This window comes from Phasianus colchicus, chromosome 16 (assembly GCF_987193195.1).
Source record: "Phasianus colchicus chromosome 16, bPhaCol1.hap1.1, whole genome shotgun sequence".
NCBI classification, from domain to species: Eukaryota; Metazoa; Chordata; class Aves; order Galliformes; family Phasianidae; genus Phasianus; species Phasianus colchicus.
In genome coordinates, this window is record NC_143451.1 from 16363497 (window position 1) to 16388465 (window position 24969).

General features: G+C 37.4%; 1 protein-coding gene and 1 long non-coding RNA gene across 5 annotated transcripts in view; one reads left to right on the top strand and one right to left on the bottom strand.

The window, feature by feature from the left end:
- On the bottom strand, positions 1-7153 carry LOC116237582 (uncharacterized). Of its 4 annotated transcripts, XR_016471501.1 has the most exons (5): positions 6130-6958; positions 4340-4392; positions 2836-2947; positions 1067-1136; positions 1-165 (listed from the first exon to the last, which is right to left on the bottom strand). It is a non-coding gene; the product is annotated as an uncharacterized LOC116237582 (long non-coding RNA). The 4 variants fall into 4 exon arrangements; XR_004168762.2 differs by lacking the exon at positions 4340-4392 and having other exon boundaries at positions 6130-7153; XR_004168763.2 differs by lacking the exon at positions 4340-4392 and having other exon boundaries at positions 950-1136.
- GSPT1 (G1 to S phase transition 1) overlaps positions 7153-24969 on the top strand; it is a 27466-nt gene continuing 9649 nt past the window's right edge. Inside the window, exons 1-8 of the mRNA XM_031606869.2 lie at positions 7153-7878; positions 18102-18149; positions 18514-18555; positions 19288-19515; positions 20566-20599; positions 22078-22155; positions 24271-24451; positions 24800-24954. Coding sequence (XP_031462729.1) covers positions 7584-7878; positions 18102-18149; positions 18514-18555; positions 19288-19515; positions 20566-20599; positions 22078-22155; positions 24271-24451; positions 24800-24954 — 1061 coding nt within the window. The 5' untranslated portion in view covers positions 7153-7583. The remainder of the gene's footprint in view (positions 7879-18101; positions 18150-18513; positions 18556-19287; positions 19516-20565; positions 20600-22077; positions 22156-24270; positions 24452-24799; positions 24955-24969) is intronic.

The following is a 24969-nucleotide window of genomic DNA, read 5'->3' on the forward strand; positions in this document are numbered from 1 at the left end:
TCGAGTTTCACAGCCAGACTGAGGTTTTACCAAGCCGCAGTCACTACAAGTGCATTCTTCCACTGAATACATTAATGCTTCACTTTGAAGTGAGTGTAATTCCATCTGTATGCACACTGCTTTCAGTATTAGCCATCAGAATATCATTCCACTCCACAGAAGAGTCTGTAATTATAAAAAAGTTAATATAGTATATATGTCACACTGTATCAGACATACAGTTTTTAAGGATCCAAGTTTCATTATGTTTCAACTATGTTCCTAGTCTTAATGAAAGTTTTAAGATGCAGGGAAAGTTCTAAGATGTAATTATATGCAATAATATTTTGTTACGATAAGACCTAGAGTTACATGTCTCCTTGGCAGAATGTAGGCATACCAAGCACTGAACGTCCAGCTAAAGCATTTCCTGCCATGAACTCAAATTTGACTGCTGGTTTATTTTGACATCTGGAGAAGCCTAATACTCCCAGAAATCCCTATCAGTGCCAATTTCATGTCATTACATGTGCTCAATTAGTAATACTTAGGTGGCAGGAATTAGTTGCTGAAAAAAAGTAAGGAGAATTTTGTCTTTCACTATTCAATTTGGGACAAACACATAAATAAATTAATTAAATTAAAGCACTTATTTTAAGCTTCACCATTAAGATAACAAAATGAAATCTCTGTATATACTCAATAAAGCATTATTATGTCAATAATTACGTGTATGATGACCAAATTCATCCTTCAGGCCATTAGCCTAAGGTCTATGTAACCAAAAATTACTTCAACAAAGTTTTGTTTAGAGACTGCTTTGGGGTTTTTCTGCTAATGCTTCTGGCAGCTTTTTTGCCTGACTGTACTTCAGAAATTCTGTTGGCACAATTACATAGTACTTAACAAGAGAAAGTTTTCTGCAAAGGCTGTTGCATTCCCTTCGCAAACAACATTAGCTAAGACTCACAGAGGAATTCTTCTGGCTGTAGAGTGCTCCTACACTGGTCATTTTGTGCTGACACAGATCTTCTGAGTAGTATATGTAATTTTTTCCCCCACTCACTAAGACAGCTAGCTGACTTACAGTTTTCAGTCTTTTAGTAGAGGCACTGTAGTCTTTGTCTCAGTCCTCTCTAATTCTCTAAAGATATTTGCTGAAAAAGTCCAAAGAAAAAAGTCCTTTTTAAGTGGCCTCAGTACAACAGTCCTTAAGATTTGTGAGATGAATTTACCTACAAAAAAGCACATCAGTTTTTCTTCAAAAAAATTACTGAACTTCAAGGAACAGACAATTATCTCCTAAAAAAGCACTGAAATTATCTGAAACAGTTATTTTCAGAAATCCACTTTTTGTTAATTGCATGCTTTAACTCTGTGGCTGGAAGCAGATAAGCTGTTCTAGGGATTGGGTACACACAGTTAATAAAAAAATAATAAAGAGGCTATTAAACAATTTGTTGTGTTCGTTAACTTTTACATTCAGCAAAGAACAATGCTATTTTTAGGCACAAGATTTTTTAACTTTCTTCCAGCACAGTACAAAATAAAGAGCACTGTGGATATTTCCTGTTTGGTACAGCATACTTTAATTAGGCCACTGCTTTGAAGAGTGATAATGCATCTAGTATCTCTAAAGAAGATTAAAAAATGAAAAACTTAAGGGAGAAATATTCCTTAAAAAGCAGTAATTAAAATAGCAATCATTACAGAAAAGAATAAGTATATAGGAAATAAAAGCTATGACAATAGAACTTCCCCTCTGGGAAGGAAGATAATCTTTTTATTTGTCTGATATTCTACATGTGCCAAAATAGTTATGGAACTACTAAGGACAATATATAAAGCATTGTGCAAGGAAGGTTGGAATACACTAATACTTGTTAGAATGCTGTCATTAAGGGTATGAGTCTGACAGGTGTCCGGTTGGTGAAGCCTTCCTGTTGAGTCATGTGGTTCAAGAAAGGACCAGACTGAAAGTGAAATTTTGGAGAATTGAGAACGGGGGGGTGTGGGGGAAGACGCATATGAAAATCCTGCATTGAACTAATTTTCTATTGCCACTTCCCAGGAGATAGCATGTAAAATTTCTATGTGAAACATAAATGTAATAAAACTCTTGTATATTGCAGGAGATCTAGCCTAGAAATGCTACAGAGCCCAATAGTGGCCATGGTAGCTGGACCTCTCTATGTCATTTAATCAATGCAATAAGAAAAGGTGTGAATAAGCAACATTCTAAGCACCCTGCATTAACACCGTATATGAATATTTTCAGAACTAAGATCAAGATTTTCACTGTCTCACATTCTTTACTAACAGCCTCGAAAAACTGTATCTGCTGCAGCTGAACTCCTTGATATTAGGGACTTGCCTTGTGTATCTGTATTAGACCATAAGCCCCACTTTCAATGCTAGCTACTTCTTAAAACTTCTACATCAAGGTAAAAACCTGAAAATTTCATGGTAATCAAAGTTGTAAATTTTCTCCATTATTTCATTTGCACTAGAATAACACAACTTATAAACAGTGGAAGAAAATCTTCTGAAGGACTGATACTTAAAAGTTACCATTGTCGTTCAGTCAACTCAGCATGTCAGCCCCTGAGATTCTCAGATACATCTCAGGAGAGCCAAAATATGCTTCAATTTGTTTCAGTTTGTTGCTTCCAGAGAATCTAAACATATTATGCTCATTAACTTATTATGTTCATAATGTTTATTCTCCACAAACTCATCCAACAAACTCATCAACAAAGGCAAATTTATTGTGATGAAGCAGAAGTCCTAATCATAATGTTGCTAACAAAGTAACAAAATCATAAGATGAAAGCGTAAGAACGGGTGAACACAAACCTGGTCTGTATTTAACAAGATTTATTCCCAGCTACTTCAGTACTTTAACTGGTTGTTCTATGTTTTTGTTGTTGTTGTTGTTTTGTTGTTGTTGTTCTTGTTGTTTTCCTTCCTAAAGTAAAAACAAAGGATTTTATACCCTTTGTGAGACCTCCAGTTTGTGCTTCAACTATTTCAAAAGAAAGGCTTTAACTCTAGATTAGAGGCTTTGAAAAGAGGAGTACAGATCAGAAGTACTCTTCACCAAACCACAATGAAATGCCTAAGACTTAAGTTGCTGAATTGCATTGAGGTTACCGATTTGTGAGCTTGGTGCAATTCTATGACTGGATTATGGAAGAGAATTTATGGTGCTACAGTGCCACATAAAGAAAGGCAAAAAAAGAATTTTATGTATAGCTCTTCCAGTCTAACATCTTAAAAGAAAGACTTCATGTAAGACAAAACAAAATACAGCCACCATGTGAGTGTCCAACAGAGGGAGAGTAATAGGTCTGAAACTGTGTTTGTTAAAAATAGCAGTGTTACAACAAACTAATCATTGAAAATACATTTCCAGGTCAAGATACTTCAGTCTGGATTATACATGCTCTTGTGCAAACATAAAAGCTTCTTTGTAGCTCATTTAACTCTTTCAAGAACACCAGCAAAACTTAGGACAGACTCAGATCTTGAAAAAGTCATAATGCCAAAACATAATGTGGCTATGTTTTCTCTAGTTCGCAGCTACATCTCCAGGGACTACCCGCAAAGAAATCTGGTAGAGTTTTGAAGTATTGTTTTCCGGCACCTAATCAAACTGAAGATAGTTCAGTATTTTCAATTCTGTGCCAGGCCTAGTGAATATATGAAAGTTACTTAGAGGAAAAAAAATCTTATGCAGTTTTCCCTCAAGGGGAGTGTATCGCTTGAATTTAGATACATCCTTAATCCACATCTTCCACAAAGACTTTGACGCATCTAACTCCACTTGCTTTTTTTAAATAATGCTCAATTTAATTTACAGAATGCCTTTTGAGATTGTCTTTTCACATATGCTTCATATAAACAGCTATGTTTCTATAATGGCAGTTCCAAAGCCAAACACTGCATCTTATGTTCTTCCTCTTTTAATATTAGTAATTTAGCTTGCAAATTTTGTCTTTTCTTCTTCTTAGGTAAATAACTTGTTCCTTTGGCTTTATTTTTAAAGATTTGAGATGACTTCAAAGCAATTCTAAATAGCAGGCTGCACATTTAAGTGCATAACTAAATGTACATATTTAAATACCTTTTTAGTTTCAGGGCATGGCGTCACAGTGCGTCAGTTGCATTTCAGCTTGCTGCCACACCAGAAAGGGAGGTGTTGTTCCTTTCGTACTCCTCCCAGTCTCAGCCAAATGCTTTCCTTTCCCATTTTACAACAGTTCAGGAGTTGATCTGATCTTAATGTAAACTGAATCAATTTAGCCAGTACCCTAAAATCACTCTCCTTCCCCCTTTGACTGCTGTGTTTTGGCCTTACCTGTTAGTTGTGAGCAGTTAACTGTTTGAAGCTGTTAACTTACGTGAAGTCTTCTAGAAAAAAAAAAAAAAAAAAAAAAAAAAAATTTGTCCTTCAGTATATCTGATGGGGTGTGATGTATTTGTAAGAACCTTGGATGAGGAGCACTTTGATAACGTAAGCCAGTTATGACGTGATGATGAATACACATATATATAGGTGATTCTCGCTGAGAAATTTTTTTTTTAGTATTTGTTAAATGAAGAGCTAGCACATTTATTCTAAGCATTTTAATGCAGAGAGATTTAAACAAAGAAAGATTTTATAATACTTCACATGTTTTAAAACCTAAAGAGAATATCAATCACCATTTACATTCCAGTATATATTTTGCCACTGGAATTTTCATGATTCCTTTTAGGTTCTGTTTTGCTTATCAGCTGTTCCTAAGTGGAAAAACAAACTACTAGCTCTGTTAAAAATGTAATGTTTGAGTTTACATAATTCCTATGAGTGACACAGCCTGCAAAACAGGTTTGTAGACTCTGAAGGACGTCTGATCCCTTCTGAAACTCTGTAGACAAATTGCTCATATTTTAGCAAGTACCTAGGGAACTAGTATCAGACAAGGAAGGAATGAATGTTGGACACCACAAGTAATTCTTTTCCTTTGAAAACAGTGGTAATACATACATGAATGCCTCTGTATGTGTGACCCTCCTTTAAAAAAAAAAAAAATGCTAAGGGAAGAGAACAAATAGCACAACTTGGTATTTGGGAGCTGTCATTAAGAAAGTCTTTTTAACGAATGCCAAAGTGTTCATAAGAATTGCTGCCTACATGTTCCGTGTGCTAGTAATCTTAATTACTCTGAAAAAGTAACACCTGCCTCCAGTTAAGCTTTGCCTGACTTGCAGGCTTTATCAAGGCTCAGACAGAAAACACAAGCTTGCAGTGCAGCACTGTAGTCACTATAAACTTGACTTATTAAAAGCTCGCAACAATGGAAAAAGCATACAATAAGAAGCCACTGTGTCAGCAGAATTCACTTTGCTTGGTTCCCAGTGGAATTCACTTGGTTCTCACTATTTTTTATCTCTTATTCAACAGAGGTAACAAATAAGCTCCTATTTTTTTGCTACAAATGTTGTTACCACTAGGGAAAAGAATTTTATTTCTATCTCAGCTTAGTGAAATTACAAATGTAAATCTTGTTCCTTTATCCATCTGTTTCTTTCCACAAAAACTGATGGAACTTAGTTAACTTTCATCTCTTGTGAAATTTGCTAAAGCCAAACAATGCTTTCAAAAGTTAATAAAAGCCTTGCAGGCAGGAAAGAAATAAAATAAAATTGTACAATGTATTCCTTACTTCTCTAGCTTTCCTTATAACTGCTTCCTCTAATCTCCTGAGAAAACCATACCATTCCCACTTCTCATCCTGCCCTTCATAGAACTGCATGTTGTTCTCTAAAAAGAAAGAAAAAAACCAAACAAACAGAAACTCAATTTCTACACCTTCAAGTCTTCAAGTGAAGGCTTTTTTTTTTTTTTAAAAAAAAAAAAAGCAATGAAGTACTGAGTGTCTTAAAAAAATCCTTTACCAGATACTGGTATGGTTCTTCCCCGATTTGCTCTCTTCTGAAATGACAGCTCAGAAACTTGCTTGTAGTTTTCTTAAACTCTCACCTATGTTACTGCAGTACTATTTAGAATCTTCCTAATTACACTCCACAATGAGTAACAGAAGCCCTGGCAATCTATGCCTGAGAACTACAAATGATCTCTGCACCAGGGAGCAATCAGATTACCTTTCACAGGGTCTCTAGTCCTGGTGATGGTATGCTAGTGGTACTTGAAGACTTCCACTGGGCAGAGGTGTAGTCTCTAATTGTGAATGATATTGTTTATTTATTTATTTTAAAGTGCATTATCTGCAGTATTGATGGAGAATTTTTAGCTTTCCTAAGTGCTGTCCTGAACTACAGCATTGTTCCTAGATATGACATGTCAGAAGCACAGCTGTGAATCAACACCTACATTACCCATGGGTTAGAATTTTTCTTCTCACGGGCACACGTGCTGCTGCTGTACAGCCAGAAATCACCTTGCTCTTCAGTCAGGATTAAGTTACATAAACACTGCTCAGGAGAATTCGTGCCAACCAAAACTGCAGTGGATTTTGCACTGAATTGAAATTCTCACACTTCAATTTTAAGCCTCAGTACTTTAACAGTCTGCAGCCTGCCCTTGTTGTACCTTCCCTTCATTTTCAAAGATACTTCCTTCTAGAGTGCCTTTTTTGTTGTTGTAGGTTGGGTTTTCTTCTTGTTTTGTATAAAAGCAGTTCTTCTTATCAGACCTTATCAGTCACAAGTCTCAATACCTGGCACGTCCCAGCTAATCCAGCTTAACTGGAGTTTTCTTATGACAGATAACTGAGTCAGTCTGCTATGAGAATGTCAGATTCACAACTTCTAATGCATCCCGTCACTGAAACGTGCCTTCACCTGCCCCAGAAGTCAGGTCTGCGGGGCCGGAGCTCAGACAGAAGCAGAGCCTGGCCAGACCGACGGCTGCTCTGCACGCAGCCCCTGGGAGCGCCCAGGACTCGCTCCTCACCCCTACAACGCAGCGCCCTGCGTGACCGCTGCCCGAGCCGCTCCTAACCGCCCGCCACGCGGCATAAGGGAAGCAGAGCAGCTTGCTACTTCCCACGGCATTTCCGAACCGCCTTTCCCAGAGTTCCGCGGAGCAGCCACAAGCACCTCCTGAGAGAACGCTGGCGCCAGGGCTGCTAGGGCACGTACAGAGCTCTGGCTCTGCCGAAGCCTTGGCGCCAACTACCCCTTCCATCTCCCCAGAAACTGCAGGCGGAGACCGCACGAACCAAAGGCGAGCGCCAAGACTGACGGGAAGTGTGGTTTCTGAGCACGCAGAAGACGCAGATAACTACATTTCCCATCTCTTCCGGGGAGGTGGTGTGGCGCAATGCACGATGGGCATTGCAGTTCCCGCACCCCTTCTGGTCCGTACTGCGGGGCGAGGCCCCGGGCAGCTAAGAACTACTGAAATGGCGGGTCGGGAGGGCGGAAGAAGGGGGTACGGCAACTGCGGGAGGCCATACTAAGCAGCGCGTCGAGGCGGCGGAGTGCACGCGGAATCGGCGGAGCGAGTGCTGAGTCGGTGCTGCCGCCGGCTTCCCTCTTACCCCGGACGCTGGGAGACGCTTCAGGGCCGCAGGGGCTTGTGGGGCAGCCACAAAATGGAGGCGAACGGGAGCGGCAGCGGGAGCAGCAGCGACTCGGCTCCTGACTGCTGGGATCAGGCGGACATCGAGACGGGCAGCGGCGCCAGCCCGGGTTCCGCCCCGCCGGCCGCGGAGGCCGAGGCCCAGCAGGAGCTGCTCGGGGCGGCGTTCAGCCGGCAGCTGAACGTCAACGCTAAGCCCTTCGTGCCCAACGTGCACGCTGCCGAGTTCGTGCCGTCCTTCCTCAGAGGGGCACCGGCGCCCGGCCTGCCGCCACCGTCGCCCCCGCCCGGCCTGCCGCCGCCCCATGGTGAGCGGGACGGGGTGGGCGCCGGGATGGGGGCCGCGTTGGAACGGCGCGGGGCGACGGCTGCCGGGCCCGGTGCGGGGGAAGAAGGAAAGGGCTGCGCGGGGCCTCCGGAGTGTGAGGGAGCCGGGCTGCGCTGCGCTGGCTTGCGAGGTGGCTCGCGGCCCGGCGGGGGTTAGAAGGCAGCGCTAGGCCCGGAGTGCCCGGGGGCGGGCGAGTGTCGCCCGCGAGAGAGCCTCGCGCTGGAGAGGGGCTTCGCGAGGGGCGTCACGCGTCTCTGTCTGGCCGGAGGGGCGATGGTACTGCTGGAGAGGGGCTGGTGGCGGCCGCTCGCCTGTCCCCAAAGGCTGTGGGGCCTTGGGGAGGGTAGTACAGCAGAGGGGACCTTGTGGGAGGCCGAGCCCTGGTGCGGGTGCTGTGCTCTGTACGCGGGGCCCCGTGCCCTGTCCTGCCTGCCTTCGCTTGCGAAGGGTCGCCTGTGGGGAGAATGAGCCACTCAGCCTCTAGAGTCAGTGACTGATGATTTTGGTGGTAATATGTGTAGTGTTACTGGGAAAATGGCACTGCTTCTGCCACCAGTGCTTCACGCACATTTTAAATGTCTTTCTGAAGATCACATCGAGTAGCTAACTTTAGTCTAACATGAAGCTGATAAACGGCTCGGAAGAAATGGAGGTTTGTCCGTCTGGCCTCTGTCAGTGGAAGGACTTGTAATTTGCCTAGCTTTTAATTTTGAAGGGCTTTGCAGACAGCGTTAATACTAGATTTACTTTGCACATGAGATATTTAAGGAGAGCTTCTTTTCAATTTCCAGCTCCAAACTGAAGGTTCTTCCAGACATCAGACATGCTGGTTATTTTTGTGGCAATATATTAGTGTCACATTTACAGCTAAGGAGTTTGTGACCTGCTTGAGTATGGTGGTTTAACACTTTCCTGTGTTTTTTTTTTTTTTTTTTTCCCCTAGAATCTTTCTGTATCCTTCCTGATACAGTTTGGAATAAGCACATATTTCAGATATTGATTGCAGTAGTCTTATTTCACTAAAACTGCTACTTGTTAAACTGTGTGTTTTATGATTTTGTGTTAATCATGGCTTGTCATCCATTGCGTGCTGATTTAGTACATGAGTCTAGCACTCACTGGGGTCTACACTTAGCTGATGTTGATAGCTGAAATCTGTAACTTTCACATATGATCCTTTACAGTTTACATTAGGTTAACCCCTTTTCTGTTTTAGAGAAAACACTGATTGTGGGTTTTTTTACAGCTGTTAGGCATTCCTGGTCTTTATTGAGAAATGTAGCTTATGTTCTATGCGGGCAGACAATATGTCAATGCATTAAAATACGCTTTGAAGAAGTGCCTTGGACAGACTATTGGATCCTGTTGAGAATAAACATGTGTTAAGTTTCACTGGTGTGTAAGGCTCACTGTAGAGGTAGAGTAGGAAGTTTGAGGCTGTTCTAAACATGTGATTCAACTTTGAGTAATATTTAATTTCTGTGTGTTTTTTTAGCCAACCTTGCATATAAGTCTTTTTAACTTTGTAATCGGTGCTTTGACTGAAAACTTTTTTGGAGTTTTTAATGTTAGGAGAACTTTTTTTTTTTCCCTTCAGCCACTCTGTAAAGCTTTTTTTTCCTAAGACTTCCAGCATTTTAATAGGATTTGAACTACTTTTCCTCACCTGTTCATTGTATTGATTTCTTCATGCTTTAATTTTCTTCTCTCTTTTGCTACCTAAAGAGTTTATGGTAAGTTTCTGTCTTTCCAGATACTAAGGGTGACTTTACTGAAAGCTTGTTGGCCATCTGGAGTGATCAAGATAGCTTTTCTTTTTATTTTAGTTGAAGAGTACATTTTCTATATAGCGCTGTGATCTACCTGATTTGAATTCAACTTGCTTCTGTATCATCTTTGAGGTTCATAATTTTAGTTTTCTATAATTAGACTTGAGTGTCCCTGAAGTTAAGTAGACAAAAATCTGCTGTTCTTCTCTACTCTCATTAATAAATGAGATAAATTTGTTTTTTTCTTAACTGGAGTACTCTATTTGCTATGTTTTTGTTTTTTCAGGTATGCTGTACTCTGTTAAAGTAATTGACAGTCTTGTCCTGAGAGGTGTTTTGTATAAAGTGACAACTACTACTTTCCTGAGTAGGAGAACTAGGTGGAGCTGGCTCTGGAAAGAAATTGGGACAACGTATTCACCACCACTGTATAATCATAGGTCACTTTTCAGCAATCAAGTTTGCTTTTGCTTCTGTAGGCAATTAGGTGTTCCATGATATACATTTTCTATTATCCTGTGGGATTAAAAAAAAAAAAATTATTACCTGTACTGAGGACTGTATAAATACTTCTTTGAATTAAGTAAGACCCATATCTGAACTCTTAAGAAGAATCTAGATAATTGTTTGTCAGCTTAAGTGGCCTGAACCTAAGTTTTGGTAACTCTTTTCTCCTTAGAACTTTCACTTGCTGAGATATTGAGTTGTGTTGAGATGTTGTCTTTCTTTTGTAATTCAAAGGGTGTTGTAGATCAAGATCAATGTGCAGTATTAGTATTGGATATAGAGAAATTCCACAGAACTGATTTCACTTATCTGGCAGTTGTATGTCATTGTGTTTCTTTTTACACACAGTAACTCATATTTTTAGTAATTTATCTAAAAATCCTGTTATGTATGTTTAGAGTACTGAAATAATGTTCAGAGAAAAACCATTCAGGGAATGAGATGCTGCTTTTCTAAAAGTTATGGAGCTTCTGATTCCAAATTAGTTTTTTTTTCTCTGCTTTCTTTTGATAGCAAATTGTGTGCTAGTGCTTACTGCTAATTTCTGCTTGCAGATAGTTTAAGAATCAGTTTAGAATTACTGTTTGATTATAAGCAAAAAGAGTATATTGTTTGAATTTCTGAACCTAAGAAACGTATCTTTAAAAATATGTTCAAATGTTATATTTGTGAGGACCTGCTTTTATCAAACTGTGTCAAAACTCATTTGCTTAAAATCTTTCTGGGAGTTCCATCAGAAATAGAGGCTTCCAAATTTTCTTTGCAACAGATAGCACAGAGTGCCTTCCAATGAATCACATGAAGAACATCTAGAACAAATTATGCTTCTAGGGGGAAGCTTCTTTTAGGAAAGTTTTTGCTGGACTAGCAAGCTCAACTAAATTAAGCCAACATATGATACTTGAAATGACAGTATGATTGTGCTAATGCCTCTAAACGTTCCTGATCACAGATGCACCTCGCAGCTTTGCTGTTCTGTGACTTATTCTTAGTATGTTTTATTAATGTTGTAAATCAATGCTATTACATTTTTGTTTGTTTCTGTATTAAGACACAAAGTTGCAACACTTTTTTTTTCCTCTCTTGAATTATTAACACTTTAATTTTCTCATACCTGAAATCCAAACAAAGTTTATCCAAATGAAACATCAGCAAATGTAGCATCAACTTACATTATTATGGTTATGTTTTTGTCATAGTACTTGAATGCATATGGGATTTCTGGTAAAACCTATTGCAGCTCCCTTGCATGGGCTTTACTGTGTTAGTTTTTTACACGTCATTTTTCTGCTCTTCGCTGCTGATTTTGCTTGAACTATCCTCAGACCTGTAAATATTGATTTGCAAAGGTTACTCTTGAAATAGTTATGTTCAAGCAGCTGGGCATTCTCAGTCTGTGTATACGTAGTAGCATCTATCGTTTTGGTTTTCCCTGCTCTCATTTTTATTTACTCTGTAACTAGCTGGAACATTCATACTTTTTTCTTTTTTTTATTTTCCTTCTTAAAACCAGAAACGAAGGACCTATAGTATCTCCTGCTTCCATTCTGAAGTCTGTAATTTCCAGAGTACTGTGGAATTACTTCCAAATTGGTGATGTCTTGCTTTGCCCCATTCTGTATTCTAGGAGGAGGATCCCCACTGAGAAGGTGGTCAGGTGCTGGAACAAGGGCAGTGCTCCCGGCACAAAGCTGCCATAGTTCAAGGAACATTTGGACAGTGCTCTCAGACATAAGGGTTTGATTTTGGGAAGTCCTGTATGGAGCCAGGAGTTTTTTTGGTTTTTTTTTTTTGGTTTAAATCTAATAGTTCATGAGCTAGCATTAAATGGGTTACAAGTTTATGTGGCTTACTCATACCAGCTTCTAAGTAGCCATATGATGATAATTTCCTCACATACAGGGAACTGGTGACACTAGTGTTCATAGCTCATAATTGTAACTTTAATTGTTTACATGAATGAAATTTAGTGCTATCATGTGAATACTAAGACATGGTATAAGTTATATATTAAAAAAAAAAAAAAGTCTTTAGAGCATTGGTGTCCTTTATCAGCTACTTTTGATGGCTGATCTGCATATCTTCTTTCACAGCATGGAGAAAGGCTGTATGTCTTGGCACTACCTTGCAAGATTACCAGCTATAGTGTACATATGAGGTGCAGTTAGGGTGCCACTCTGGTGTTGGTTGTCCACATCTGAGTTGTCTGCAGGCAGGTAGCCAGCACTGTGTTGTTCCTGTTGGAATAACTCATCAGGCTTGTGGTCTTTGTGTGACTCCAGTAAAAGGCAAACTGCTAGGAGCCAGGCTGTGAATTAGATGAACTGTCCTGGAGTCTGTGCACGGTCTGCTGACCATATCTCTGGAATCCTGAGCTAGCTTACTGATTTAACATATTGAAAGGCATCGTGTTATCTTAAAACTTAGCTGTTTTATCAGAGAGCGCACAGAAATAATTTGGAATAATTTTTGCATTCTAGTAGAAGTACAGTTTTACTAAATCTTGTGGTTTTCTCCAGTTTTATGATGCAATACATACAAGCAAGAGATGCATGTAGTTGTCTGAAGCTAAGATGAAAAGGCGATTTCGTTGTGAAGGAATAAAACTGACGGTGTTTGATCAGTGATGTGTATGATGAAGAGGCTTGTATGAAAGTGAAGTTGATACAATTTCAGTACAAAAGCTTAGGACAGGTGACTTAATACTGAAATGTGTGATTTGTATGCATAAATCTTAAGACCTGAGTTTAATTTGGTAAAAATCCATGGGATATGCAGGGTTTTTGTTCTATTCCTACAGATTTTGAGATATATTCATGAAAGAGTGGAAACGTTAAGTAGTTTGAGAGCTTGATTATTTTTTTTCTGATTGTCTGAGAAATCAATATATTGTTTCAGCACAGATACTTGGCTGTAAAGAAACTCTTATTTTTCACTGTATTTCTTGAAAATCACCATAAGCTATCTTAGACTCAGTTGCGAAGAAACATGTTGGTTTTGTATAAGATAAACTTAAGGTGTGTGTCCCTACTGAGGAAGGAAAAAAGGTGGGTCTTTTACTAAGCTAGTGTGTAATAAAATCCTATGAATACAAAGCAAGTGGTATGTTTAAATGAATATTACTAAGTCATTAAAACTGCTCTTATATTGGTTCATTTTGAAAGCTAGGCAAAACTTTCTCTTCCTCAAGCTGGGTCTTACCATATGAAGCAAGTCAGAGAAGAGAAGAAAGTCATTTCAGATCTAAATGAACTTAGAAAATGACTGAATTACCTACAGTAAACTCCTGAAAATCTTTTCTTTCTGTGTATTTAAAAATATTGAATATGAAATATTTCATTTAGCTCTAGAACTTGTGCTTAGAATATCTTTTTTTTTTTTTTTTTTTTTTTTAGAACTAAAGACCTTTAAGTTTTATTGTGGTGTAACACTTTTTTTTTTTAAGTTGGGAAAAAAACATCTGTAATGTAATTCATTTTTTTGTGTAATTCAAGTTTTTGTGATGATAGGACTATTTTGTAAATACACATTGAATCAGGTATTCAAATCACAAGTACAAAAGGTGATGGGATTAATAAGGTGGGTGCGTTTCTTATCTCTAGCCTTCCAGGAATACCTGGGAAGGAACTTGTTGTTCTAGGCAACAACAAAACTGCTGTCTAGTCTCAGACTTGTAGATAAGACTTCTTTCAAACTGAATTTGTCTCTGTGGTTTTTTTTTCTGCATTTGCTTTGTTTGTCCACTCTCTTTGTTCTGTTGTACAAACCATTTAATTGACCCTGTATTGAAAGTACCAGCCTGGATTCTTAATTCTCTCTGTGACTGAGAAGTCTGAGGGCCGAGTTCTGCTATGCATGGAAGCAAAGTTATACCTTCTCTTTGAGCCATGATAGCAGATTCTATCAGTGTTTGCACTGTGGCTCAGTTAACTGCTTCTGAGGATTTGCCAGTTACTGCAGAACAATATCTGCTTATGTGGAGATAGCTTTTTGCTTATTCTGTGCTTCTGGTAAATATTCCAGTTCACATAAAGATGGAGCTGTCATTACTGCTTATCACGTAAATTTGCCTATAAGACTGTATTTGAACAGTAGTTATAATCATAGAATCATCTATGTTGGAAAAGATCTTCAAAGTGAGTCCCATTGTCAACTGGACCTACCATGTCCCATCTCTAAATCATGCCCTTTAGCACCGCATATCCTTACAGACCAATCAGTTAATTTTTGTACTCTGGCAAATAGGAAGCAGAAATTCTCAGTGTTGTTCGCTTCCTAGTTTAGATAGAGATTTAAAAAATATTTTCAAAGGTTGAATGACAATTTTATTGGATCTGCTTGTGCAACTTTAACTACTGTACAACAAAAATGCTTGCGTGTACACCACTTGATGTAGTACATAACAAATGCATCAGCTGTAATAGAATACAATATGAATTAAGTAGGCAAAGTGAATTCTTGCAGGTTTTTTTTTTTGGATGTCATCAGCTGTATTTAAAGAGAGAAATCATCCTGTTTTTAAAATAGTACAATTTTTAACTCATTTTTGGGATCATGCATACTGCTTCAGTGAATATTGTTAAAACTTTTTTCCTTTTTTTTTTTTTTTACCTTATTCTGACTAGTCTCTGAATTACATGAAGTCTAATGGTCTATCTGTAGATAAATGCAAAATGCAACTTTGGACGGCCAGTAGATGATTACAACACTTTTACTTTCAGCATTGATTTAATCAGAACCTTAGTAGTTTGTCTTTTCAAGAGGCCTAAAGATAAACTGCTCACCTCCTGTAACGTGGTGAACAAGAAATGCAACTGTTGTTCCTGACTTAGAGTTTGAGGAGGGATGGAGTATAAAGGGTGCTGCATAAAACTTAAGTGCTATTAGCCATGCATAAATCCAAGAATTTGAAGTATTACTTAATTTGATAATTTCATATCATTTAAGACATGTAATGACTTTGAAGCCACATTTCACACAAACTGCATTTTGAATCTAACCAATGTGATGAGAATCCTATCTGAGTTATGCTCACAGGTGAGAATCTAGAATTGTTAAGCTCCATGAAGAAGTGTTAGATTTTGTGTTCCATTTGCTGTATAGAATGTTTTTATAACAATAGTGAACTGTATTAACCTTAGAAGTTGTTACTTCACTGACTTTCAGAAAAAGCAAAAATTTAAAACTTTGCATATCTACTTGAGTGTATTGGAGAGGTTGGGGTAAGTTCAAAGGGCTGCTTGGAACTTTCCTCAGCTTCCCTCATCTCTAAAGATACTGTGTTACATTGTCTTTTACTGCCCAGGGGAAACGAGCAATTTGTTCAAAAACATCTTGCTGCAGGGTCTGTGTGGGGTTTGGTTGTCTGCTCATGCTGTAAGCCAGCATTGACTGCTAGGTAGTAAGCCTATTTCAACTAGATCCAAATTATTCTCTGTCCCCTCCCTCCCTCATGATCCAAATGTTGCTTAGACTGTTTCAGAACTTAAAGATCTGAGTTACTGAGAGAGCTATTCTGTCTGCTCTGTAGTGGCAACAGCAGTGGTCATTTACCAGCTGATAAATTGCTTTGGAGAGCAGATGCACCCAAAAGCTGCTGGGTCTGGGGGTAGTTCAGTTTTTGATCAGCTCAGCTTCTTCTTTGCCTCAGTAGTTACACATGCAATACTGCTGATGCGAAGATGAAGAGTGCAATGTGCCAACCCAGCTGTTTAAGAAGTAGAACTGCATCCCTTCTATGGGGGGTGATTTGTCTTAAAGTATACTTCAGGGCATTTGGTCATTTCCACATAGAGCAAATGACAAATCTGAAACTTTAAACTCGTATTTCTCTTTTCTAATCTTGTTTGCGATGTACCAGTGCCTAGAATAACCTGCCTTAACCTGAAATTCTTTAGCAGAAGAAAGAAATTACTGAAGGGTGTTTCTTTTCATCACTTAATGCCTGTTCTTTTTGAAATCGATTAGTCCTATTTTACTTGATTCCTTCACGATGATCTCTGAGAGAGCAGTTTGTATTCCTTTCCTGCTTTGAAGGAGCAGTAGATGTCTTATGTAAGTCTGAGTCTTCTTGTAAAACATCTGCTACTTTGTGTATCAAAGTGACCAGAATTTAATCAGTGGCTCTGGCAATGAAGAGTAGGTCTTGTCCCTGGTGCTGTGTGGTGTTAGTGCTGTATGGGATCCATACACAAAATATATTCATTTTTCTAGTTTGCTTAGATTATGAAAATTAACAGATGGACATGCTTTCAGGAGTGCTACTCAAGAGAATGAACTCTGTTCCTATCCTTTTTAAACTACTTGTAGATCTTCTCTTTGTGAACAAGTACACAAACACTGTCATGTAACAATTTTTTACTGTGGAGAAAAACTTTGGGAGTAAAATCAGAGGCTTGCTGAAATGACATTGTATTGAAAGTAGTTCTGCATGTGTACAATTAGCCTTATGTTCATACTTAAATTCTGTGCCACCTGCTAACCATGCTCAAGTGGGACATTTTTTATTTTTCCTGGTTCTCAAATGGCAATAATAATTCTTGCAAAGAATCTCAAGATGTCTACTCTTCTGCTTTTACTTACTGTGCCAAATCATTCTTTTAAAGCTTTGATCCTGTGGCACTGGGACTCTGGCATGTAGATCATAAACAATATGATACAGGAGTGTGGGGAACCTTGCTCTGAATGCTTTCTTCTGTGTTGCTGTGCCCGTGCTGCTGCTCACTGGGTGTTATGCTCTGACCCACATTCACCCTGCCTGCAAGCTTTGTCATCTGGATCTCTTTCAGCTTTTCAGCATTGCTCCAGTTTATAGAAGTCTGCAGCAAATGCACAAACAGTGCTAAAGCAAAGAGGCTTAGAATCAGGTCCTTTTCTGCATGTTTTTGTTCTATTAAAGGGATTTTTTTTTCACTGTAGGTCCCACTATGAATATAGAGCAAATAATGCCATAAGATCTCTGCTTTTATGTGGAACTGAAGGAAAGCTGATGGGAACAGTTAAATAGAGGGTATGAATTTGGTATTTGGCATGTGGCTGAAGTAAAAAATGGTTTTTTTCTTTCCTTCAAAGAGTTTTGAATTTATACCAGAAGTAAATTAAACAGATTAATGTTTTAGAGATAATTATAGAATACCTCCTGATGGTGTGGAATGATGTCCCAAAACATCAGGTGGTAGCACTGTTAATGTGGGCATATCACTCTTCGTATGTTTAATAGTTAGCTGTACCTTAGCATATCGTTTAGTGGCATGATTGAATGCATGAGAAGGTTGAACAATCTATCCAGAAAACATACCTCTGGCTTTGAGGTGAGAAGTCCCTCCAAGTAATGTGGCTGTATTAGAGTATTTATGAAGACTGGCACATTTAGTAGGCGTATGAATGTATCATCTAGTGACTCTACAGAAGACCTTAATAATTTATTCTACCTAGGCTTGTTCCAGTCTTATACTCAATGCTTAGGAGGAACGTTTAGGAGGCAGAACAGTATTGTAGGTATGCTTATAGGGTGAAGCTGGCAGAACCTATCTCTACACTGTGACACTGCTAACACATTTTGTTGGGTACAGTCAAGCTGGTTTTCATGTTTCTAAACATCAGTTAGATACTAACAGTTAAAACAGCAAGCGTTCCCAAAAAAGGTGGATGGGGTATAATACTGTGAATAGAGAAATTTCTTCCTTCAAAATAAAATTTTATTTTAGTGCATCTTTGAGGGATAGGGAACTATTTTCTGAGCGGGTATATTTTTACAACTTAGAAGGAGCACTCTTTGGAAGTATTTGTGCCTGGAGACTATAATTAGTGCTGCTGGGTGGTGGGGGGAAGTAGTCTTTAAATACACTTCTTGAAAGAATGATCCTTAATATAAAAGTGTGGAAATTGGTTACAACAGTGTACTTTAATAAACTTTTTTTCTACACAGGTTTACCTGTAGAGACTTCTCCAGAGGAGCAGACGGCCTCTTATGAAGGTAATTTTTATGTTCTGACAACGCAGTGCAGCTTCATTAAATACAACTCAATGTGAATATTACAAAGAATCTCACTTTTGAATGTATGAACTTTTTCTAAAATTCATTCTCTTTGTCATCACTGCTGTTACCAATGATTGTTTACAGTGTTAGAGCAGGCTCTGCACATTACTTAAGGTACAACTAGTTTTTTGAAGGCCATAAAGGTTGCATGAAGCAGAACTTTTAAAATTGAATAAAGTTGTGTTAAATAGCATAGGGAATTGCCCAAGCATCTGAACTACACATTTATTAGTTTATTATTCTATGTTGTTGATATTGTTGTGATAAACACATATACTTAATGATTCCTTTTTTCCCCCAGCTTCAAATGCTGCTGTTAACATGGAAATTTCAGAATCTGTTGGTAAGATGGAAGTTGTTCCATTTCACTATAACAGGTTTATAAAATAACCACACCTGTTTTGTTGTTGTTGTTTTTTTTTCTGAATCATTGCAAACAAAATTGAAGAGTACTTTACTGAGCCTTTGTGTCTTAGTCCTTACTAATATTCAAGTCTTTATACTTAGATTAGCAAAGAGATAACTGACCACAAGTATCCATTGACAGATGCAGTTGTATTACATTGAAAAAGCAGCAGTGTTTTATTCAGAAGTCATTTTGCATATGAAATGCAACATACGAAATGGCAATTAATGAAAAATGTTCATAATATTGAATAATCAGAACATGAAAAAAGTATCTTTCTCCGTGTATTTTTGTGGCTTTTGAGAAAAGGAGGGATATAATGGTTTAATTTTTTTTCTTTCTAAACATATTTTTCTATGGATTCAGACCAGCATGAATATCTGTTGATTTTCAGATAATTTTTCTCCCCATAAGATTTTTGCTTTGTTAAAACAGAGATCTTTTAATTGCCTGTGAAACAGTTTTCTGATGTTAGCATACAAGATTGTGGAAAAGCTCCTATTAATAACTATTTCAGAAATGAGCATCTGCCTTTTCAACATAAAAAGATGTTATCAGACTTGATAATTGATATCTTTTAATTGCATCTTGAAGATAGGGGCTGTTCTCAATAGTCATTCCTTTTAGTTTCTTGATCTGCTTGAGTGTATCTATTTGGTTAATTTTTAGTGGAAAATGGAGAGACAGAGATGTCCCCAGAAGAGTCATGGGAACATAAAGAAGAAACAAGTGAAGCAGAACAGGGAAGTGGTCCAGTAGTGGATGCAGGACCTTCAGAAGAAAGCACTCAGGAAATGATGGAAGAGGAGGAGGAAATACCAAAACCGAAATCTGTGGTAGCGCCACCAGGTGCTCCTAAAAAAGAGCATGTAAATGTAGTATTCATTGGGCACGTCGGTAAGTTGTAAGGATGGGAAGTAATGTATTGTACTGTGTATTATCTGGGAAGATTAGAAATTAATTCTGTTTTTTCTTGGGATACAGATGTTCATCCTTCCTTGAGGTTAATAGGAGCATTGATCCTAATAAAGATGTTTTGGAAGAAAACTTAAAGCAGGTTTTTCAGGGGAAGAGTGGCAAGGATAGACTTGTCTATGTTCTCTTGGACACGATGGCATCTGTGTTAGTGATTTCTCAACTACTTGCTCTTCTGAGTGCCAAAGTTACAAGTCTGTGATAGTGACTCAAAGGACAGAATCAGAAAACAGTGCTTCTTTTCTGTTTGTTATAAATGTTCTCAGGAGGTTCTTACTATTAATAATTGTTAATAAATTTAGAAATTATTTTTCAGAAGATAAAAAATTATGTAACTATAAACAACAGATCAACTTAATATAAGCCTAAAACCTGTAGCATAACATCCCAATTGAATAGTTTCAACAAGCTCCAGAAAAATCTTGTGATATCAAAAGTACAAAAGGACTATTGAATCATGGGTTCTATATTTTTACATGTATAATCTCTTAGCGCTTAGACTATTGAGTGCTGTAACTTAGTCCTCAGGTAAATTCAGAGTAGAGTTGCACAAAAGTGAGGCAGTAGTCAGAGGTACATCTCTATTTTAAATAAAGGGCAGCCTCTAGAAGTTAGTGAAAGAGTGAAGGGTAGCAAGGAAAGTGGTTTTACAAGAGCTTTATACACGTTTACCCCCATGCTTTTGCTGGTTCCCTTTTGTGAGTTTTCTTTAGTCACGAATGATGCTATGTTGATATGAATTAAAGCATTTTTTTTTTTTAATTTAATGTAAATGAATTGACAGTTAACTCATGGGGGGGGGAAAAAGGGAAACTGAGAGATGTTTCAAAAAATCATTTGGATTAAATCTAGGAATTGTATCTTTGGAAGCAAATTAGATTACTTTGTTCATAATTGCTTTCTTTTTTCCCCTTGGATTTTATTTTAAATTGTGAATGACTTAACATTTTTATGTTTGTTTTTTTGTTTAAGATGCTGGCAAGTCAACTATTGGAGGACAAATAATGTAAGGCAACTCAAATGAAATTTTTAGATTTGCTGTTCTGTTTTGTGAATTATAGTGCATTAAGTAAAATAAGTTATGTTCTTTCTGAATTTAATCATCAGACTAATATTTTTATGATAAAGCATCACTATTTACTGTCTGTGAAGGTTTTTTAATTTCAGCTGATCTAACTTAAGAGTTTCAATTTATGGAAACAACAGCAAAAGCATGCATTATTAAATGGGGGAAAAAGACCCTCAGTGGCTTTTTTTAGAGTGTGACTACTTTTCATTCTGCTTCTTAAATTATTTGTGCTTGTTAACTTTGTCCTTTTCTTGAGAATTAAAAGAAAAAGTGCTTATTCCCTGTGTTAACATTGGCAGGCTTAACTTGATTTAATTTGATTTTAATCAGATTTAATTGGATTTAAAATGTAAAATTAAAATGGTAATTTTAAAAGTCTATTTTAAAAATAGTGCCTAGAAAATGCAATACTTTATGGGATGTAAGTAAATAAATGCAGCTCGATCTTATGGTTTGTTTAAAAACAAGATATGGAATGTGGTGCATGAAGAAATAAATGCTATCCTGCTGATGCAAAGTATTCCTGGGATTTTAAAATAATTTTCTCAGCATAAGAGAGAGGTCTTTGTCTTGGCGTTTTCATCTTGTTTTGTTTTGACAAAATTGGAATGTTGGAGCTTCATCCTGCATTTAACCTTGTAGTTCATAGAAGAGCAAATTAGCATTTTATTATCTGATTGTCTGTTCTCGATCTACAAGGAAATTTCTGTTCTTAACACTCCTGCCAATGTGTTAAGTTCCTGAACAGTTTGTTGGGTTTTGTTTTGTTAGATTTTTTTGGTAGGAATTTTTCTGTGGTCTTTCATTTTTACAGAACATCACTTTGTTGTAGGGGGCTGGGAAGGAAAAGGGTGCGTGCCAAGATTGTCATTAATGTCCTATTTACTGTTGCTGATTTTCCATTGTAAACTAAGCAGATTACCATTATTAGAAGATAAGTTGGAAATATGTGAGTGAAAAAGCTGGATGTTGTGATGTTTTAAAACTGTATGGTCTTCATCAACCTGTTTTGGTAACTGAAAGATCTCTGCTAAAATAATGGATTACTTGTTATGTGTAGAAAGAACGAGAAAAAATATTTTCCTTTTAAATTTTGGAGATGATTCACTTCATTCTTTTTCTTAGTTTCTCCTTTCTCTGATATGTAAATGTCAGATGTAGTTTCTTTTCAAAACTTGTTACTGCAGAACATTTTACAAGTAGGCTTACAAAAGATATTTATCTGCCATAAAGCAGTGATGGTGTACTTCCTACAAATAATTGTGTGGCTTCTTCTGGAGAAAAAAATCTACTGCTGTTCACATCAGATTGATCCAATTCTTCAAAATAATCTGTAGGAATAGTATAACTATTTAACTATTTGGAACTACATTCCTGTTTATGTAAAGTTACTTTTTTTTCCCCTCCTTTCTTAGGTATTTGACAGGAATGGTTGATAAAAGAACACTTGAAAAATATGAAAGAGAAGCTAAAGAAAAAAACAGAGAAACCTGGTATGAAACTGATTGAAGATAATAGTCTGCTGTTTTCTTTGCATTGTGATGAAAATGAGGGAGTTTTTCATCTCTGTTCCTATAGGACTTGCTTCCTGCTGAAATGGGTTTGGATTGGGAAGGGAGGAACCACTTGTTTTTTTTACAGTACTACTTTATCCAGGGGCTATATTGAATAGTGCAATTCACATTGAAACAGGTTTTGCTGCTTTTTTTTTCCCCTTTTTCTCTTTTTTTTAAATCTTAAAACAGCACCTAGTTATCTGGTAAAAGGAATACAAGGCAGATGTTTTTCTCAAACATCTCTTGTGTTTATTCAATTTGTGTCTTTCACCTGTAAACAGTAGAGAGGAATCTAAACAATGAAGATCAAAGCTGTAGGAGTGTGGAGATGGAGATCAGTGTAGGAGTTATAAGAAGAGATCAAGTGGATAGTTCTGGCATTAACATTTATTTGTATGAAAAATGAGAGAGCATGTGGGGTCTAGTGTTCTTAAGTTTCTACAGGCAAGACGATGCTGTCATGTATAGATTTAGGGGTCTTATTTGTAGTGTGGTTTTCTTCGTTTTTTTATTGTACACGCACATGGAGCACATATGGCAGCCTGTGTTCTCTGTCAAACAGCTCCTGGAAAATTCATTTTATTTCGAAGCTTTTCATTTTTAGCTGTCACAGGGGAAATGGGGAGTTGGAAAGCAGCAGCCAAAAACTTTGTTAGCAAGTGAATAGAAATGGAACTCTCTGGGAGTGGGCACTGACCTGAATTAACTATATTATATGTGAGAGATAGAGGGGTATCAAGCAAGCATAATTTCCCCTGTTGCAAGTTGGCTGTGATAATGAATATTTAGGAACATTCCTAAGTATTGATGGACAACTTAGACACAGATTTTCTCTTTTTTTTTTTTTAGAGAGTAGCAATTGAACGCTATTTTTATTCCTTAAAGTACATCCTGATATACAACAGAAAATACTGCACATCTGTCATTATGAAAGATTTTGTTTTATATGTTGAGAGTCTTGAAACTTAAACAATTTTACTTTATGATTTTAAAAATAAATACGCTTTAGTGCAGTTCAAATTTCAGAGACATATTTCCTTTCTTAAAAACAAAAGTGCAAAAGAAGCTTTGTTATCCAGCTACCATGCATTGGTTTCCTGTTTGAATTCTGTAAGCTGAGAAAAACTTGACCTGTAGCTTGGCTGAAATCTTCCAGCCATGGTTTACAACAGCATGATTATAATGCATAAGATCTCGTGTACTGTTACGAGCCAAATGCTATCTAGCTCACTATCTAGGCTACAGTGAGTAACAAAAAACTAGCTTCTACTTAGGGAAGAGTGTGACTGTATAACTGTAATTCCCAATATTTAGTGCATCATCTGACTCCCTTGAGCTGAACATAATGTCTGAGTTGCATAGTCCCTGATGTTTCATCTCTTGATTACTGCTCAGCTGAGTTAACAACTGTCTTTTCAGAAATCGTCCAGACAATAGAGAAGTTAAACTAAACTGCAGTTAACACTTAAAATGTTTTTTTACACTTAAAATGTGTTTTTCAGCCAGTTAAATTATTACTACTTATTGAGTATTACTTGGATTCTCTATTTTCTGCTCATTGATTTTTATTTTTTTCATAAAGCCTGAAATAAAAATCTTTTTTTGACAGTTTATTCTTCAGTTCATTTGTCTAACCTTAACTCCAACATCTATTTCAGCCAACTTCTGCTTAATTTTGAAGCAAAAAAATACTTGCAAATGAGAACAGTTAATTATGTTCAAAAGAGGAATTGTTTTGTGTTCGATCCACACAAGTTTGTTTTTCAAACTTGAGGGAAGCTCAGTGCTGTAGTATTTGAGGTTAGATCATACTTGGAGAACTTAGGAATTGAAAACTGTTGTTCAGAATTGCACAGGTTTATGTGTAGGAAAGCTAGCACTGGGCAGTAAAACTCAACATTCAAAAAAAAAGTCACTATTGGTGTTGAAAATGCTTTAGTTTGGTAGTGTTTATGTGATTAAGAATTGTTAAGGAAAAAAGAAATTTTATGATAACCAAATGTTCATACTTAATTTAAGTAAAAATTAATATAAAACCAATATTTTTTGTAGGTACCTTTCATGGGCCCTAGACACAAACCAAGAAGAACGTGACAAAGGTAAAACAGTAGAAGTAGGTCGTGCCTACTTTGAAACTGAGAAGAAACACTTCACTATTCTAGATGCTCCTGGGCATAAGAGCTTTGTTCCAAATATGATTGGTGGAGCTTCTCAAGCTGATCTTGCAGTGCTGGTAAGGGCAAATTAGACTCTTCTAGAAGTTTTGGATGTGCGGTGGAATTATGCTTTTGTCTTGTTTTATTTACTCATTTGGTTGGCTTACGTGACCAAAATTTAAAAATCTTAAGTATCTTTTGGAGTAACTGAAGAGCTTTTTAAAATAGTTCACAATTGCTGTGTGGTTTTTATATATATTAGTGCAGAAACTGATGGATAATATTAAGGTTATATCAGTATGTTTTCCAAGCTTTTATCAATTTTGACTACCAAAGTTATTTTGGATTAGGTAATATTATCCATTGCCTGTTGTTCTACTGAGAGAACTGTAGAGCTTATTATTAAAATATGTACTCTTAATTAGGTTATTTCTGCAAGAAAAGGAGAGTTTGAAACTGGATTTGAAAAAGGTGGACAGACGAGAGAACATGCCATGTTAGCAAAAACAGCAGGTGTAAAACATTTAATAGTTCTTATTAATAAAATGGATGATCCAACTGTAAACTGGAGTAACGAAAGGTGAGTTTAATATTA